At 46.5% G+C, this 17987-nt stretch overlaps 1 protein-coding gene across 2 annotated transcripts; it reads left to right on the top strand.

The window, feature by feature from the left end:
* Positions 1-210: 210 nt before the first annotated feature.
* On the top strand, positions 211-14408 carry FADS6 (fatty acid desaturase 6). 2 transcript variants are annotated; one of them, XM_043527848.1, is made up of 6 exons: positions 211-1227; positions 5940-6106; positions 7743-7923; positions 10983-11170; positions 12097-12378; positions 13719-13845. In XM_043527848.1, exons 1-5 carry the CDS (start codon positions 675-677, stop codon positions 12346-12348), a joined length of 1341 nt encoding a protein of 446 aa, XP_043383783.1. In that variant the 5' UTR covers positions 211-674; the 3' UTR covers positions 12349-12378; positions 13719-13845. The 2 variants fall into 2 exon arrangements, with proteins under 2 accessions (XP_043383783.1, XP_007065093.2); XM_007065031.4 differs by having other exon boundaries at positions 223-1227; positions 12097-12276; positions 13719-14408.
* Positions 14409-17987: the final 3579 nt, after the last annotated feature.

Below are 17987 nucleotides of genomic sequence, written 5' to 3'. Positions count from 1 at the left end.
TATATGTAGCAAGATTTGGAGAGAAAAATAGGAGCACACCGTTTAACTCCTTTAAAATCCCTGGGGCTAAAGGAGCTTTAGGGAGAGACAGTGGGAATATGATGGGTATCTTGCTCTAGGATAGGAACTGTCCCTCCTAACTAGGATGCTTGGCATGCATACAAGGTTTCCTCCAGCTGTTTTGTGTCTCTCTCTGCTCTCTTTGTTCTCCCTCTTCTTGCCTCCAGCACAGCTCTGTGCTCCTCTATAGGAGCAGTAATGTTGTTGTTTTTTTAATATCGCTGCCCTTCTCACGTCCTTTGGCTCTGGTGAGAGCAGCAGAGCGCCTGCCTGCCTGTACAAGCTATTCTTCATGACAGAGAAAGCCAAGGGCAACAGACACAGCAGCACCATGAGGGGGAGAGAGTCAGAAAGGGCGTGGAAGAATCAGAGGAGGGTGAGAAAGGGGCAGACTCTAGGGATGGGACTAAAGCCAGCTTCACATTACTAGCACTAAGCAATTTGAGTTTAGCAGTCTGCAAGCATTTCACATTGCACACTTTGGCACTTCTGCCAAGGCCAGCTGCATTTCTCTGCTGTCTCTGCCCTTCCCGGGACAGGCTCATTTGTTATCTGATCCTGCAGAGGTACTGGGACGTTGGATCACTCTGCGGTGTCTTGTGCTCTGCAGAGGGATGGAGCCATGGCAGGAGATGCTGATGGAGAATCAGGACCTGTACCAAGAGAGACAGAAGGGAAAACCGCCAAGTGAGGCAGGAGCAGCCAGGATAGAGCCACTGCAAAAAGGTTCTTCCCTAAACCATGGAGTGGAACAGCCAGAACCCCCAGGAGAAGGAAGAAATGCCCAGGAGAAAGGTGAGAACCTGGGGCAAGGGGACACACCAAGTCAAGAGACTGCAGATCCAACACAACAGATGCAGACTGGCATCAGCAGAGCGGGTCCCCCCGAGCAGGAGGTGACTCTGAAAGGACAGGATCCAGGGCCCACCTTAAATCATCCAGTCCTGGATGGAGATGGAAACATCTCCAGAGGAGAAGAGATGCCAAGGGTCTTTCAAAGAGGTGCCAAGGAGGAAGTGGAGCCACCTGAGGAGGGGAGACGTGAGGAAGCCCTGATGAGGGAGCTCTCTGAGCTGGTGCAGCAGGTGGTGAAGAGAAGCAGCTGGTGGGAGAGACATGGCATAGATGACTGTATCATTGCCCTGAATTTCCTCATCCTTCCTGCAGGTAAAAGTGAGAAGGTTTGTGTCAACTAAGGGAAGGAAGGGAAGGCCCCTGTGTCTCCTTATTGCTTTCTCATTACACATTAACAGGGAATTGTATTCCCTTTGTGTTAGTAGGCTTGATAGCTCAGCTGGTTATTAACCACTTAGATGTTGTGGCTAACAGGGTGAAAGGAACCTCCAAGTCCTGCTCCCGTGTCCCAAAGCCCTACTTCCCATACTGCCCCATGGGAGCTGCCACGGGGGATGGTGTCCGAGATCTGTGTTATATGAACACAATTAGCTGTTGGTGACAATTGGGGTCAGCAGTGGGCACAGCTGAACCAGTGCTGAATGCAGTTAACTTCAAGTGTAGCGCCAGGCAAAAGGGGCCTCAGATACTGTGGTGATGGGTGCAGCATTAGAACCTGAACACAGTAGAGCTGAACTGTGTTCAGCATCGTTTCAGTACCTGTGCTCAGGCTTAAGGAGTTGATGCAGCTTGGAATTATTCCTGTGGATACGAATTAAGCGTACAGGTGAGCTTCAGGTAAGTGGGATGCCGAGGCAGCAGCCTTTTCAGTGCCTCTGTCGCCTCTGGTTTAACCCTGTGAAGCAAAGATGTGCACTTGGGGAAACCTTCCTTGTTCAGCACTGCTGGGCTGCCATTCAGTACTAGCTCTGTCTGTCCCAGCTGTCTGTCCAAGGAGCTCAGCCCTGCCATGGAAGCTTTGTTATTGTATTGGTATGAGTGACTTTGTTTGGTTCTGATGATGGGTGTGATGTAGGAGAGATGTACTTTTAACAACAGGCTGAGCTGGTCTTGTGGCTTCTCTCAGGATGTGCAAGACTTGCCAATAAAGGCCCTCGTTTGTCATCTGGGAGCCAGTGAGCATTCATTTCTGCTATGAATAAAGGGTACGAGAAGCAACCAGTTGCAAGCATAGGTGTCACACTGTCCTGTGGCTGGTGGTTCTCCATTCATCCTGGGACAGGTATTTCCAGGTTTGTCCCAGTTATATTGGAGAGCTTCTACACCCTACAGACAGTGTTCGCACTCCTTCCACAGGCCCCTAAATCAGTTTGGAAGATAGTGAGGTGTCCTCTCCTGGAAGTGTTGCATCGGGATGGAATTACGAAGACAGCAGCCTGCACTTAATTCTGCATCTAAACAGCATGAGCCAAATGTATCCCCTTGAAGTCAACGTTACACCTCTAACCCACTCACTTCAGCTCAGGGTTGAGGGACTGGTAGGGTGCTGAAGCTGCTGCTCTCATTGTATCTGTCTCGTTGTATTGTACTACTGTACATCTGGAAGTCCTTACTCAGGCAAAATTCCCCTTTGGCCAAATTCTGGGAGGGGCTGAGCACCTGTAACATCCCTCGATGGCATTGGGAGTTTTAATTATGTATACTCAGCACCCTTCAGGATTTAGCTCAGCGGGTATTTTGCCTGAGGAACCGGTAAAAACAGGGTAAGTATTTGGCCCTGTATGGAGGGCTTGCTGCCCTTATTTAGGTAAACTCTCATTGATTTCTATGGGAATTTGCCAAAGTATGAACTAATTAAGACTCTCGGGACTTACAGATCCTTGTAGAGTACCTCACTGTGCAATAGGGGAGCTGCTGTGCCAAGCAAATAACAGGTCCCTGCCCCAAAGAGCTTAGAGTCTCAGAATATAATCAGGTACAAACAAGGAGACATACGGTGCGATCGTAGCTAGAAAGTGCAAGAATTAGGTAGCTTCTCTGAAGTGTTTTGAATATGGAACGAATGGGAGTTTGGTGTTGGCCAAAGCATCCTAAGCAGCGTGACAGAGGGCATTGAGTTAGGAGTGGGGAAAGAGAGATGAAGGGAGCTCTCAGGAAGGAAGCTTCCTTGAGTGCAGTTGGGTGGAGCTGGAGATGCAGATTAAGATGTAGGGACAGATTTAAGGAGTGCCTTAAAAGTGAGGACCAAAGCACTGACTTTAATGTGGAAGGAGAGGGGTCACCCAGAAGGAGAAGAGGAGGGAGGCGGGGACTTAGATACCTAGGTTTATGGCTGCTTAGCTGAGCTGAACCAGAACTCTGGAACATTTTGCCATCACTGTTTATTTGACCAACCTTGTGAGGACTTCCACTCACCGTCATGGCATTTCTCTGTTTGGACATTTGGATGCAATGCAATAACTTATGAATCCTGCATCCAATCAATTCCAGAATGTTAGGGAAAGTCCTATTGATTTTGGTGGAAATGCAAAAATTGGAAGGAGGAAATGGGAGACACATGGAGACCCTGGCATCTGGTTAGCAGAGCCAGCTGCTTCAACCACCTATAACAGTCTAATAGATCAAAGAGCCAATTGATGGCAGCCATTAACAATACTCCTCAGTTTAGCTCTCCCACTCCTCCCAATACAGTTTAAAAGTGTTAACACCCTGAAAGAAAGAGAGAGAGAGAAAGAAAAACAAAAATGGTGGGAGGGAAGGGGAGAATGGACAGGCCTGGGAGGAAAGGGGGCACACACAGAACCCCTGATGGAGTGGGGGGAGAATGGGGGACCCTGGCATGGGGGAAATGGGGAGCAAACAGATCCTCTGGCATGGGGGGAATAGGGGAGTATAGGGTGGAATGAGGAAAAGGGGGCATGGAGGGAAAATGGGGAATTATTGTTTGTATTACTGTAGCACTTAGGAGCTCCAGTCATGGACCAGAGCCCCATTGTGCTAGGCATTGTGCAAATACAGAGCAAAAAGATGGTCCTTGCTCCAAGGAGTTCACAAACAAAATATAAGATAAGAGACAAGAGACAGCAGATGGATATAGACGTGGGGGGAGGGGTACAAGTGAACAATGAGAGTATTGGTCAGCATGATGGGCAGTGTTTCAGCACCAACAGCCTAACCGTTCTGGAGTTATTTGTAGGCATCATGGGATGCCTTGCTTGTGCCTAGTAAACCTTGCCCCCCAGAGTCCAATCACCATAGAGATCCAGTTCATTCTTGTTAGGGGTTTTTATCTCCCTCTTCCCTTCCGCTCTGAGCTGCAAGCTCAGCTGACAGGAAAAATCCACTTGCATGACTCCTGTTCATGAAGAGAGGGACAAAAAAAAAATGTCTTTTGTCCTCTTTATAGTCCCACAATAGTCAGTCTGATGTCAATGAAGCTTTCCGGTTGGGCAGACATAACACCTTCTGTTGGAAACCTGCACATCGCCTTCACAAGACGAGCCTGGGAGCTTAAATTCATAACTTTGCTAGACACTAAAAATCATGGAGTGAATAAAGACACTGGATTTATGGCTTATTACAACAATTATAACCCACTACTCCTCCATTTTCTCCTGCTTTCATGACAGGAGAGGTATTAACTGGCCACTTCACCTTCAGTGGTTCTTTGAAATATGTGTTCTCTCTGATCCTCACATCTAGGCTGTATCTAAATCTTGCTGATTCCTTTTGCAGGCCTACACTACAAACTTGCATCAGCCCAGCGGCACCGATACAGCTGTGCCACTGTAGTGTGTCTGGTGAAGACGCTCTAAGCTTATTGGAAAGCTCTCTCCCGTTGACTTAATAACTCCACTTCTGCGAGAGGCAGTAGCTATGTTGGCAGGAGAAGATTTAGATGCATCCTGGATGTGAGGATCAGAGAGAGGTTCAGGTTGAAGGTGATGCCCAGGTTATGAATCGCCGGCTGGGGGAGGGTAGCCCCCAGCCAGCCCCGTCCTCTCGCCTGAGGACCTGTCCCCTTCCCCCACCGGAGTCCCTCAGTGCCAGGTGAGTGGCGCTCCCCCAGGCACAGGACGGGTGGGCGGCACATGGGCCCCCCTGCCCCCGAGCACAGGACGGGTGGGCGGCCCCAGCCACCCCAAGTCCCAGCCGCCCTAGCCCCAGCATGCTGCTTCCCTGAAAAGGACCAGCCTGCCTGGGCTTTGGGGAGGAGTGTAGGCGTGGCCACGTCGGGCTGTTTGGGGAGGCGCAGCCTTCCCCAGCCTATGCGCCGCACATGGTTATGGGCCTGGATGATGGTGTTGTCCACGGTGGTTGATAAAAGAAAGAGAGAGGAGGGCTTAGCAGTGGGGAGGGGGGAGTTAGGAATTGTGTTTTAGTCATGTTTATCTTGAGCTGATGACTAGACACCCACAAGGTGCGCACGCAGTCTTTGTGGGGGTGGGGGCAGGGGAAGAATGGGGACCCAGGAGGGAGGCTGGGGGGACACAGAGCCTATGGCATGAGGGGGGTGGGGAGTTGCTGGGAGTCCCTGAAATAGAGAGGGATGGGAGAGTAACACCCAGGGAGCTGGGGGGGAGACTGGAGGAGTGCAAGAATCCCCTGGTGTGTGCAGGGCACTCTGACTACATAAGAATTTGCCCTTAAACTTGGGGGGGAAAGCGAGTTGGATAGTCAGCATAAAGAGAGCCTTCATCATAACCCTTTTCATCTGTCACTGACAGTCCAGGAGACTACATGAACACTTCCCTGTCCCGTAGACTTTCATCTGTCAGTCTAGCTAGGTGCTTTTATGGCCCTCATCCCCATTGTATCTGAACTGGGTACCTGGATTTCCACTTTACTTTGGTGAGAAGAAGGAAAATGGAGACTCCTTCAGAATGAGATCTCATTTGCCCAGGAGAGCTGTAGTTCTTATGGGGAAAGCAGTCCCCCATGGATCTTGCCTTGGCCATTATATTGGTCTGATCTTAACTATCTAGAAGGCTTAATAGCTCCAAGGTTTTTCTTTCTATCTCTAGGGTTCCTGTGTCTGCGTTCAGACAATGCCCTTCCCTTTCTGTTGGGCATCTTCATCTTGGGCATAGTGCACCACACTATAACAGTGAAAGGAAGCCACTTGGCCAGCCACAATGCCTTGACGGAGTCCAAGTCTTGGGGGAAAGCCTGGGCCATATTCTTCCTCGAGGTATGTAACCAATGTTGGAGAATGCTCCTGTGTGTACGTTTATATAGGAGGTACTCAGATTTCATGGTGCTGGGTGACTATAAAAACCGAGATAGCTAGGCAGAACAGTGCAAAGCTTACAGCTACACCTTGTCGTGTTGCATGGATGTGGGGTGGTTTGCTGCATCCCTGCATGGCATGTGTATGTGAATGTGGGTACAGACCTGGGAATGGGGTAGATAATATGCATAGAAGCACATTTCCATTGAGCAGAGGCCGTTCTGTCAGATAGCTTGATGGCAACTCATCACCAGATACATGAATCGAGAGTGACTGAGTTAAGAGAGTGTAACTGAGGTCAGGATTTGGCACATTAGCCCTAATCACCAGCTCAACAAGTTGCAGTCTATTAACTGCCAAGTTCCTCTCCAAAGAGGGGAGAGATTTTTTTCTGATTTTCAAAATGCCAAAGGAAATTAAGGCAATCCTCTTCAATTTTCTCCTGATAACCACCAGCCCCGCTGATCCATAACTTGTGAATACATCAGCTCTTGGGATCAAATCTTCATTTCAAAAGCCAGTCCCTAATGGTGCTGAACTAGTAGCACTTTCCGCTGAAGGGCAGATATATTCAGAGAGAAAAAAAACTTTTAAAAACGAATTAGTTCTGCTAACTAACTTTATTCTTCTAAATTAATAACACTGTAGCAGAACTAGAAAAAACATGTTTTTGACTGTAGATTGTATAGATAGAATGAGTTCTGCAATCTGCTGGCTATTACGTATGTACACTACTGCCCTCTACGGGGTGAAATCAGAACTGTTCAGCAATGTGTTCTAGTCTCTGTATTGTTGATGATTCCCAGAGATTTTCCTTTGGCTCAGTTGGCAGGAGTTTGTGCTTTTTGAAGCAGGAGGAAGTGAGTTCTATCTCTGTTGGTGCTGCAAAATTGCAAATGGCCCTGATGTGCAATGTAGTGATAACCGGGAAGTATAAAGTGAACACAGATTCGTTATAATATCTTTTTGTCATATTAAGGCCATACATCAACTCTGAGACCATACTCGAAAATTGGAATTTCCAAAATGAAGAGAAATTAGCTTTCCAATCAGTTGGGGCACAGACATCAACTCCTAACTGTGGAAGAGTTTATACATTCAGAACAGCCAAAGGTATACATGTTCACTAGATGCATCACTTAATGGAGCTGGGCCTGAGGCTCAATTCTGCCTCTCACTCTCAATTTACCCTCAAGCTGGGTGTTGTTTGATTCAGGGTTCTGTCTCTGATAATCAGTAAACTTGAATAACTCTTTGTGTAACTGGAATGTTCTTATCATAGAAATGGCCTTAGAGATTAGTACTGTCGTCAGCTGTAAAGTACATATCTTTGTGTAACTCCAGAAATTATCTACCATGCTTGTATCATGCAGCTTCAATAGCATTTTAAGGCATATGTGGTGCAGACAACAGATGTATTTCTCGGGTGTAGTTATATCATATTAGTCCTCTTATCCTAGTGCATGACAATAACAAGACTTTGAGTGTGAACCTCTGTGGTGGGGTCATCCCAGTGAGACAATGCTGTGTACCTGCCATGTTCTGATCCTTATATGCACGCTGTTCTGTATTTACTTCTCTTTTCTTTCTCTTTCAGGTTTGCTCAGCTTTCACAGCAGAGCAGGCATACTACAACCATGTGAAACTCCACCACGGTTACACTAATGTTATCAGACTAGGCGATTCCAGTACTTGGAAGATTCCTTTCTTGAACCGATATGTCTACATGTTCATTGCACCCATTGCTATACCTATTTTAACCCCGCTAGTGGCACTTGGTATGTAGCTTTCCTCTGAGATATTTTTCTTCTATAGGTATTGTTTAAAACCTAAAGGTTTTTTTAAACTAAAAATTAAACTAATTTGTAAGGGCCCCAAAAGATAAATACAATTATCAGCATTATGAAGGCCTGATGGTACTAGGAGCTGTACAAATGCAGTCTCTTGCCTGAACATCTTACAATCTAAGTTAGGATGAGACAGGACAAGTGCGTATAACAGACAGTAGGAAGGAGCAGGAGAAGTCATTTGGGCTATCTGCTCAAAACTAAGGCGTTCGCCACAACCATCTGCGGGGCTTCTTGATTCTTAAACTGGCACAATAGGGACCCTTTTGAGAAGCAGATTTTACATTCAGAATGGAATGCACTCACAAAAACTCAATATTTAAATATATTGGGTCAAATACTGAAGACCTTAGGCAAATCTCACATTGAAGTCAATGGGCCAAATGCCTGAAATCCTTATTTATTTTTAATTCAGTCCATTCTCAGACCCGTTGACTTCAGCAGGTATTTTGCCTAGATAAGAACAACAGGATCCAGATTTGTATGTAAGCAGTGTCAGGATGAGCTCCACCCTGACATCTGGTGGTGAGGTGTGGCAAGTTGTGGAAAAGAACTTCAGGGGCCAATCTCATTTGCATAGGCACACCCACCCCGCCTAGAATGAGGCCATAGCTGCCCAAATGGTCACTTTGGCTGCTGTGGGATCCCCAGTGTCTCTGTTATTGGGGCAGGAAGAATAAATTGTTATTACCCTGATTATGGGAACTGTGCTTGGGACTGCACTTGGCCTTTTGTTATGATGGAGGGACTCACCATCAACTAAGTAGCACTCGCTAGGCAAGGGTCATGGGTTCCAAAACTCTGTGAATTGAGAGAGGCTGGGGATAAGTATTAATATTTGGTGGCATGGGCCCCTGGGTGAGGGCCTTACATGCTAACTGCACTTCCTCCTCTCTCCACTGTGGAATATCAGAGCTAATTTTGATTCCCTTAGGAGTCTAGTTACAGGCTGCTGAGCTCACTTTGGGCTAATGGTGCACCAGCACCGAGGCTCCTCTACTACAAGCTGAATTCACTAAAGAGCTGAACTGACTAAGAGCTGAAATCACTGAGTGTTGTGTTAAGTAGTGGGGGAGCCTGAAGATATATTGTGGAGCAGTTTGTGGGACGGCTGGAGTGCCTTGTGGGCCGCGGAGCTGAGTGAAGCACTTCGTGGGGCGGCTGGCAGAGCGGAGCGAAGGCCTATGGAGCTGTGGGGCGGTCAGCTTCAGATCATATAAGGTGCCCCTTACCTCTCTCCCCCCCACCCATCTCCACCCAGGTTGGGAGGTAAAGCTCTGCAGATAAACTTTCGAACTCTGGGGCTGCCCTGACCAGGGACAGAGACTTTTGGGTCATTGGACTTTTGGGACTTTGGGTGATTTGAGGTTGCTGGACTCAAGAACCAAAGGGAAAGGGCATGCCCCAATTTGCTTGGGGTGGGTTTTTTTGCTCATGGGTTGTGTTACGAATCCTCTTGGTGGTGTTTCCCCAACATAATGCCACATTGTTTCTCTCTAAAAAAGAAAAGGAGTACTTGTGGCACCTTAGAGACTAACCAATTTATTTGAGCATGAGCTTTCGTGAGCTACAGGTCACTTCATCGGATGCATACTGTGGAAACTGCAGAAGACATTATATGCACAGAGACCATGAAACAATACCTCCTCCCACCCCACTCTCCTGCTGGTAATAGCTTATCTAAAGTGATCATCAAGTTGGGCCATTTCCAGCACAAATCCAGGTTTTCTCACCCTCCGCCCCCCCCCACACAAACTCACTCTCCTGCTGGTAATAGCCCATCCAAAGTGACCACTCTCTTCACAATGTGTATGATAATCAAGGTGGGCCATTTCCTGCACAAATTCAGGTTCTCTCACCCCCTCACCCCCCTCCAAAAACCACAAACACAAACTCACTCTCCTGCTGGTAATAGCCTATCACTCATAGCTACACTCAGACTATGTGCTTGCGAGAGGGGAAGTATTGCCTCTTGGAGGCGCCCAGTGGGGGTGGTATATATTTGTCCCAGGTCACTGGGTGGGGGCTCGAGCTGGTTTGCATTGTGTTATTGGAATGAATCCCCTAGATATTGAACCCGGCCCTTGTTGCTGCCAACTCTGATGGGCAGAAGGGTTACATGTATATACTTCTTCAGATCTTCAAAGCACTATACAAACACTGAAGCACTTACCCAGGCCAGATCCTGTTGTCCTTACTCAGATATATGTAGGGTTGGTGAGGGGCATGCTAGGCTGGAATATAATGAAAGAAAGGAATGGAAAATATTTGAAGCGTACTGGTGTCAGTGCTAGGGAGTGTAAGAAGATGGTCTCAGTGGGAAGAATGGGATAAGGAGGTGCAGACAGTGGAAGAAGAGACTGGATGATAACTGGGGAAATATAACATTCATAGTATATGGAAGCTGTTCATTCTTTCAGGAGACTGACACACAACCATGGGTAGTGAACAGCTGCTAATTGCTTGCAGAAAAATCATATAGGACCAAATTCTGAGTTCATTATTTAAGCCCTGATTCTGCAACCCTAACTCACGTTACAGAGTAGCTCTAGCATTCGGTCAATGAGACTACTCGCTTGGGTGAGTGCTACTTAAATTTTTACTCAGTTCTTTCTCAAGCAAACGCCTATTGACTTCAGTGGGGAATTTCATCCAAGTAAGGACTGCTGAAGCTTAGTAAAGTCTTCAGTATCTGACCCATAAATTGTCTCAGGACTAGAACAATAATCAGGTTAAACCAGAAACAAATCCATGTCCTACAGCTCCCTTGGTGACACTGTTCAAAAAGTTTTCTGAAAGCCAGTGGAACCTTAGGTGTTGAAGTGGGTCTGGGATCAGCTGCTCCTGGAATTTGTACATAGTAACTGACCAGTGCCTCTCCTGGGATTTGGAATATAAGAACTACACCATTATTCCCCAGCTGCGTAACTTGGAAGATGTGGGGAGGGGTTGACTGTTTCCCTACACATTGTCTGTTCTTTCTTTCATAGGTTTGTTGAAGGATGTTGAGTTGAAAACAGCTCTCCGGACACTCTGCTGCATGTTTCTTGGTCTCTACTCCCATTACTGGCTCCTGGTCAATGTCTCAGGGTTCCAATCAGTGTGGTCTGCCCTCATCTGCATGTTGATCACACGATCTCTCCTTGCCCACCCCTACCTCCATGTTAACATCTTCCAGGTAGAGGCCGCAAACTCCAGCTTGTACCAAATTCCTTGGAATCAAAACAAAGCAAAGCTCCCTGTATTAATTAAATAGCTCTCACTTTGACTTTGGCAATTGAAGCATCTATAAACTTAAGACAAACAACCTGATTCTGATCCAGTGGCACTGATTTCATATCAGATTAGACTCAGGCCCAAAATGTTGAGGAGACTGATGTCAGTTAGCAGTGTGCAGAAAGTTGAGACAGAATGAACACAGAAGGCTGGATTATGATCTTAATTACGGTGGTGTAAAAATGGAACAAATCTACTGATTTCACTGGAATTTATCCAGTTTCTTACAGGTGTAAATGAGATCAGAATTGGCCCCTTCTCACACTAAGAGAAGATGTTACTTTAAAATCCAGGTACATTTGGGAAAGATGGAATGAGCATAAAACCACAAAAGTGGGTGGTCCTTGCACATTGGGGATTCATTGATAGATCAGTCTTGACAGGCCTAGGAATGAAATGCATATAGATGGCCAGATTCTGGTCACATTTATGCAGATAACCCCTCTGAAGCCGCTGGGGTTTCCAAGCTACTGTGGTGTAATTGGACTCTGGCTTCTTTTCTATTTGCCATGAATGGGTGGCCCTGGGATAATGTGTGGGGAGCAGTGTGTGAATGCTTCCACATCGTGCTTGACCTGTAAGTAGTGAGTGGGAAACTAGAGCATTCCAGTTGATGGCACTAGCCTGTTACCTTTTATGAGGACTCATCATGCCCATAAAGAAGGAGACTCACAAGATCATGTACAGAAAAGGATGAGGAGTTTGAGAAACTGCCACTATTTTCCCTGACCTGACACAGCTGGATTCGACCCTTGTCCTCAGGAAGCCCTGCTCCCTAACTGCCCGCTGTAGGAAGAGATGTTGTAGTCTTCATGTTTTGTCTTGTAGCACATTGGCCTCCCGATGTTCTCCGCTGATAAGAAGCCCAAGCGGATTCACCTGATGAGCCTTGGAGTTCTGAATCTGCCCCGGAATGCCCTGCTGGACTGGTCCTTTGGGCACTCAATCATCAACTGCCATGTGGAGCATCACCTTTTCCCAAACCTCTCTGACAACATGTGCCTGAAGGTAAGAGATAAATGGAGGGCATGTCCAGAAGGTGTGTGGAAGGAGCAGGACAGGAGTGGGAGTGCCATGTAGCACAGAGAAGATCGATGAGCATGGGAAGAGGTAATGAGGAGATAAGTCTGTGTGTTTTCCCCCTTCCAGTTAACTAAAATAGAGGTGCTAAGCCTCTTTCCCTGTCCTGCAGATCTGGCCATGCTTCCGTGTTCCTCTCTTTGCACTGGCTTACCCTCTTCTTCCTCATTAATTTTAGACTCCTTCCCATTTTCAGAACACTCCATAACTCCAACTCTAACTAGATCTCTACCTCATTTCCTCCCACTCCACTTCTTCCTCCCCACATTCTACTCAGTCTTCTCTCCAACCTTCTTCCGTTGTCTCCTTCCTCCATTCTTGACTTTGTTCTTTATTATTGTAACAGCCTTCCAGTCAGTGTTTAGCAAAGTCCCCCCTCTCCTTCTGGGAAAGCTTTTCAGGCCCCACCTAATTTGTGAATAATTCCAGCTATCTTCATCATACACCTGCTATGGTTGACCTGTATTGTGTTTATTTGTCCACTTGCAGTGTATCAGATGTAGGCTCCAGCCAAAACCGTAGATCCAAACACCCTGAAATTTTGGGAATGCTGAGATCTGGATCTATACTTTGCAGTCCAGGATAGGGTGACCAGACAGCAAGTGTAAAAAATTGGGACAGGAGGTGGGGGTTAATAGGTGCCTATATACGAAAAAGCCCCCAAAATCGGGACTGTCCCTATAAAATCAGGACATCTGGTCACCCTAGTCCAGGCCCATCTCTACACTGTGTTTGTTTGACACCATTTACTAATTTTACAGTCCCATGTATACGTCTGGTGTTAGTAACAATAAAGACGTGGTGCTACTGTGATACCAGTTCAAGACAGTGTCCTTGTCAGATCTCACAAGATAAGCAAGGTCAGTCTTGGGGAAACAATCGAACAAACCTTCAGGTGCTGCAAAAGGCAATGTTGGTAATTCAGTAGGTGGCGCTCTTCCCTCTGTGCCAATATTGAACCAGTGCCCCAGCGCGGTATGAGGGAAGGATGTCGGAGATCCTAGCTTTCAGATGAAGTGCAAAATCAAAGTAGTGAGCATTTGTGGTCATCTGGCCCTTATGACAAGAGAAGGGTATCAGCCTCAATATCCTGCCCTTATTCCAAATCATCTAAATTCCCTTTGCTGCTCGAGTTGGATACTTATTCATCTTCATTCCCTGAGTTAAGCCATTTTGTAGTTTTAGCTACTGTTAAGCAGTTTTCACATTCCACCCCAGAGTTGGCTACGTTTTGGCAGTAGGCGACATGATTCCTACATGCATAGTTTTCAAAGGACTTAATGATCTCTCTGGAGGAAAGGCCCTGTACAAATGTAAGTCATCATCATTAGAATTTACTGTGCTGTTTTAATACTACCTTTCCCTTTTAGATCAAGCCCATAGTCTCCCAGTACCTGAAAAAGAAGAAGCTTCCATACAACGAGGACTCCTATATGTCCCGACTACAGCTGTTCCTACACCGTTACGAGGAACTGATGGTCAATGCACCCCCGATATCTGAACTTGTGGGGATTCAATGATAGGCTCTGGAACATGACAGCAAGAGATAGGGCTGTTTCCTGTGGGTCATTATAACATCGGACAAGATCAGGAAGTTTAAAACCAAAGACATTGCCCTTATAAAGCAATCAAAGAGGAAACAAGTTTGCCTCAAGTGTCTTGCTTTTGGACACACAGAAATACACATAGAGACCATAGAATGATAAATTGTGACTGAATGGTGATGGGACAGAAGGGAATTCTGTAGCTCCAATACAGTAGGATCAAATGTGAGTTTACCTGAGGTCTTAGTAGCTGGTATCTATTTTTCCACCATTCTCTTTTAACTCTTGGACAGATGTTGCTATTGATTCTTGTTTTCTTTACTGCTGTGTCTCTGGAACAGGATTGAGAGCACAACAAGAAAGGGAATTCACATCCTATCCAACTCCAGTGTGCCAAAAGGACAGGATGACTCAGGGGATTGGCAGTGGGGCAGCCTTTAACTCTAGGTCAATGGTTCAAATCCAGGCAAAGCTTGTATTTTTGGAACAACTGAAAACTGGTTCCCATCTGATAGCTCTAGTGGCCCGTGTGAATTGAGTTGACAGCTCCAGTTTCTCAGAGAAAGATGCCCATATTACAAAACCTTAGTCAGCAGACTCAGTTGAGAAGCTGAGGATGGAATGGGCCATAAAGACTGTACGGCTTTAAAGGTGGTCTCTCCAGATTAATGGAGGCACATTGGTGGTGTGGTGTAAGAGAAACTTGCACTGCTGCAACCTATGCTCTACCTTTTTTGTGGATAAATAAATTCCTTCAAGGAGTGTGGATTTGACAAAGCTAGCCAGAGCAGTTTGGGGGTTAGTTGGTGAAAAGTTTTTGTGCTGCCCTGATCCCCAGTGCAACCATGGTTTCACCCCAGTACACAGAGCAGGATGGAGGATTTGCAGAAGAGTTAGAGAGAGGATTCTTTGGGGTGAGCTTCCAACTTAACTGGCTTCTGACATGTTGAGTGTTTGTGTTGTGGGTGGTCATGGTGGAAATCACAAGGTTACCCCAGCTTCCTGCTGCAGACATGGAACCCAACTGTTTGTCCTGGCCACTGTATGTAGTCACCAACATTGCAGAAAGTTTTGTAAGAGACAGTTATCCAAAGAAGGCAGGACTCTGGGAGCCTGCTGGTTTCTAGCTACTGGAGGGCTTTGTGCTCATTCAGGAATTTTGCCATATACCTAAGGTGAAATCGTGGCCCATTGCAAAACTCTCAGTGACTTCAGTCGGGGCAGTATTTCACCCCAGATATATAGCAATATACAAATGTTAAGGGTAAAAATGTTCAAAAATGCCTAAGTGATGTAGGATCAGAGTCCCAAAATGTTGCCCTAGGTACTTAATCATCCCGACACATCCTGCAAGATAGTTACCTGTTGTTACCCCAATTTAACAAACAGGGGAGCTAAGGCAGAGAGGTTAAGTGATCTCGATAAGAGGAAGTTGGTGTCGGAGCCAGGCTGAGAATGCAGGAGACCCCTGGTCTCAGTCCTGTACTTAATTCACTGCTTAGCTGCCCCTTTGTGCAGCCAGATACCACACGATCTGGGAGAGGGCTTGGCTTGCAGCCACCTCATGTCATCAGGGGCAGCTGGGATGCCACAGCCCCCGAGAGCCAAGAGCTCGTCGGATATTCGCTCTAGAATTGAGGGACCTGTAGCGATGGTGTTCCGAGCCAATGGACCAGTCCTGGGTGTGTAGAGGGGTCCAGGGGTAACCTGTGATCTTCAAACGAAAAGTCTGTGGCAAGCTTTCATCCCTAGCTACTGGGTTACATGATCAGAGCACTTTGCGAGGAAAAGGGGGAGAAGCTTGAGAGAAGAGATTCTCTCCTTTACACTACACGGCACAGTTCCTTCACACTTGGGATGGGATAGGGCAGAGGGATAGCCCTGGGATCCACAAGCCCCTTAGGTTGGCTCTGCAATTTGGCACCCTTCGCCAGCACCAAATTGTGTGTGAAAGGACTAAAATACTGTGCGAGCCCAGGTCTAACTTCATTTTCCACTGTCCTCAGGGAGAGACACGGGAAGCCTCCCTTCCTTCTGCTGTAAAATCCTAGAGGATGAACATCAGAACCAGCCAGTAGTATTGTTGGAAGGTGGGAAGAGGAGGCAGTGACTATATTGTGCTAAGACTGCCTCTCAAAGCTTTCTGAAAAACAGCAAGACGCAAATTCCTCTTCTGCCCCTTTTGGGTTCTGGGCCAAGAAGCTATTAATATTTATCCACTTTAACGGATTAATTTTCCATGTTAAGAAAAGGCAAGATAACTGCAGGTAAGGCAGCACTGCCTCCACCGTTCCTAACACTTTGTCTGCTGTGTGGCTAATGCAAAGAAAAATGCTCATTCAGCAAGAAGCAAATCCTAAAACCCAAACTGCCTCTTATAAACCATTCTAAATGGGCGATAAAGTTCTCTTATTTATCTTTGTCCTCAGTTCTAGAAAGCCATTACAAAGGCAGATTCTTTGGTCGCCTTCTGTGGGCCAAATCCTTCAGTCAGTCCTTTTTCAGGCAAAATTACCACTGGAGTCAAGGAAGAAGGATTGAAAGATCTGGCCCTGAGAATATAGTGGTGGGGGTGAAGCGTGTGTGTGTGGGAGGGGTAGGGAGTGGGTCTTGTGTTGGAATGTGCATCAAAGAAGGGCTATACTAGAATATCTGTGGCATTTATCTTGCCACGGTTTACCAAGACCTCACATCTTGACAGGTGGAGGCCCTTCCTTTTCTTCACTGAGCGTGAATTTCACCTCAGCACAGGGTCAGCATCAGGCCTATCCACAGCCTAAGTCCCCTTGGCCCAGTGCACAGGAGTGAATTTCACCCTGAATGCAGTTCTGCACCGGTGTCACTCCATTGGTTTGTGTAGTTACTCCTGATTTACACCACCATGAGAGGAGAATTGGGCCCTCTGGTTGCACTTGTGAGATCATCCAAGGATGTGCAGTTGAGTCACAGAGTTAAGCTCTAACAGACCTTTTCCATCAACAATGTTTATGATTCCGTTATTAAATGCTTCATTAATCCTGATGGCCAATTTATGCTAAAATCTGCAATGTTAATGGAGCTCCCAGTTCCAGCGATAGCAGGAGGGAGATTTTAACTGTGCATTAGCTACGCTCTTAGGCAGTACAGAGAGGCTAATCCCACCACCAGATGCTACTATGGTTATTACAGCACTGTTTGGTAAGAAGTGGATTTGACAGAAACCTGGTGGGAAAAGAAATCCTGAGGACAGAAAATGCTATTTTTTCCTCCACTAATATGTACAAAAGCTGATATCCCATCAACCTATGGATACGCTAAGCAACAGTGGGAGCAATGGCTGTTTTCAGTAGTTCTCCATTACAAGGGCATCCTTACCTACAGAGCCACCTAGAGACTGAAAGTGGCAATTACTAGGGTCTAAGGAAGACAGTCTGTGGCGTAGGAACTCTATTGATTATTCACTGCCCAAAAATCTTAGTGCTGAGGTTAAGGTTGGGGTGTGAATTTTCCCTAGCACTGCATCAAAAAAGCTGTAAGAATCTGAAAGTGGTGTGGCCAGCTCCGTGTAAATGGGCTGTAATTTGGGAATCCCTTGACCAAATGACCTCAACTTTGATCTAGAGATCAAAGATCTAAATCAGCCTCTCTTGTGACCTACCAGTTTTCAAGATAATCTCCCTACACACATGGGTTTTAGAGCAATTTGAATATTAAACTCACCTGGCCAGCCCCTGTACAATTAAAGAAGTATGGATTGGATGAATGGACTATAAGATGGATAGAAAACTGGCTAGATCGTTGGGCTCAATGGGTAGTGATCAGCGATTTTGTTCAACATCTTTATTAATTATCTAGATGATGGGATGGATTGCACCCTCAGCAAGTTCGTGGATGATACTAAGCTGGGGGGAGAGGTAGATACACTGGAGGGTAGGGATAGGGTCCAGAGTGACCTTGGAGGATTGGGCCAAAAGAAATCTGATGAGGTTCAACAAGGACAAGTGCAGAGTCCTGCACTTAGGACAGAAGAGTCCCATGCACTGCTATAGGCTGGGGACCGACTGGCTAAGCAGCAGTTATGCAGAAAAGGATCTGGGGATTACAGTGGGCGAGAAG

The sequence above is a fragment of the Chelonia mydas genome, chromosome 14 (assembly GCF_015237465.2).
Source record: "Chelonia mydas isolate rCheMyd1 chromosome 14, rCheMyd1.pri.v2, whole genome shotgun sequence".
Classification (NCBI taxonomy): Eukaryota; Metazoa; Chordata; order Testudines; family Cheloniidae; genus Chelonia; species Chelonia mydas.
The sequence above is the reverse complement of the archived record's forward strand: the minus strand, read 5'-3'. Positions and strand labels throughout refer to the sequence as shown.

Coding starts and splice junctions, on each gene's coding strand:
- FADS6 (XM_007065031.4), top strand. CDS start 675: ATGGAGCCATGGCAGGAGATGCTGATGGAGAATCAGGACCTGTACCAA. Junction 1,228..5,939: donor TTTCCTCATCCTTCCTGCAG/GTAAAAGTGAGA, acceptor TTCTATCTCTAG/GGTTCCTGTGTCTGCGTTCA. Junction 6,107..7,742: donor GGGCCATATTCTTCCTCGAG/GTATGTAACCAA, acceptor TTTCTCTTTCAG/GTTTGCTCAGCTTTCACAGC.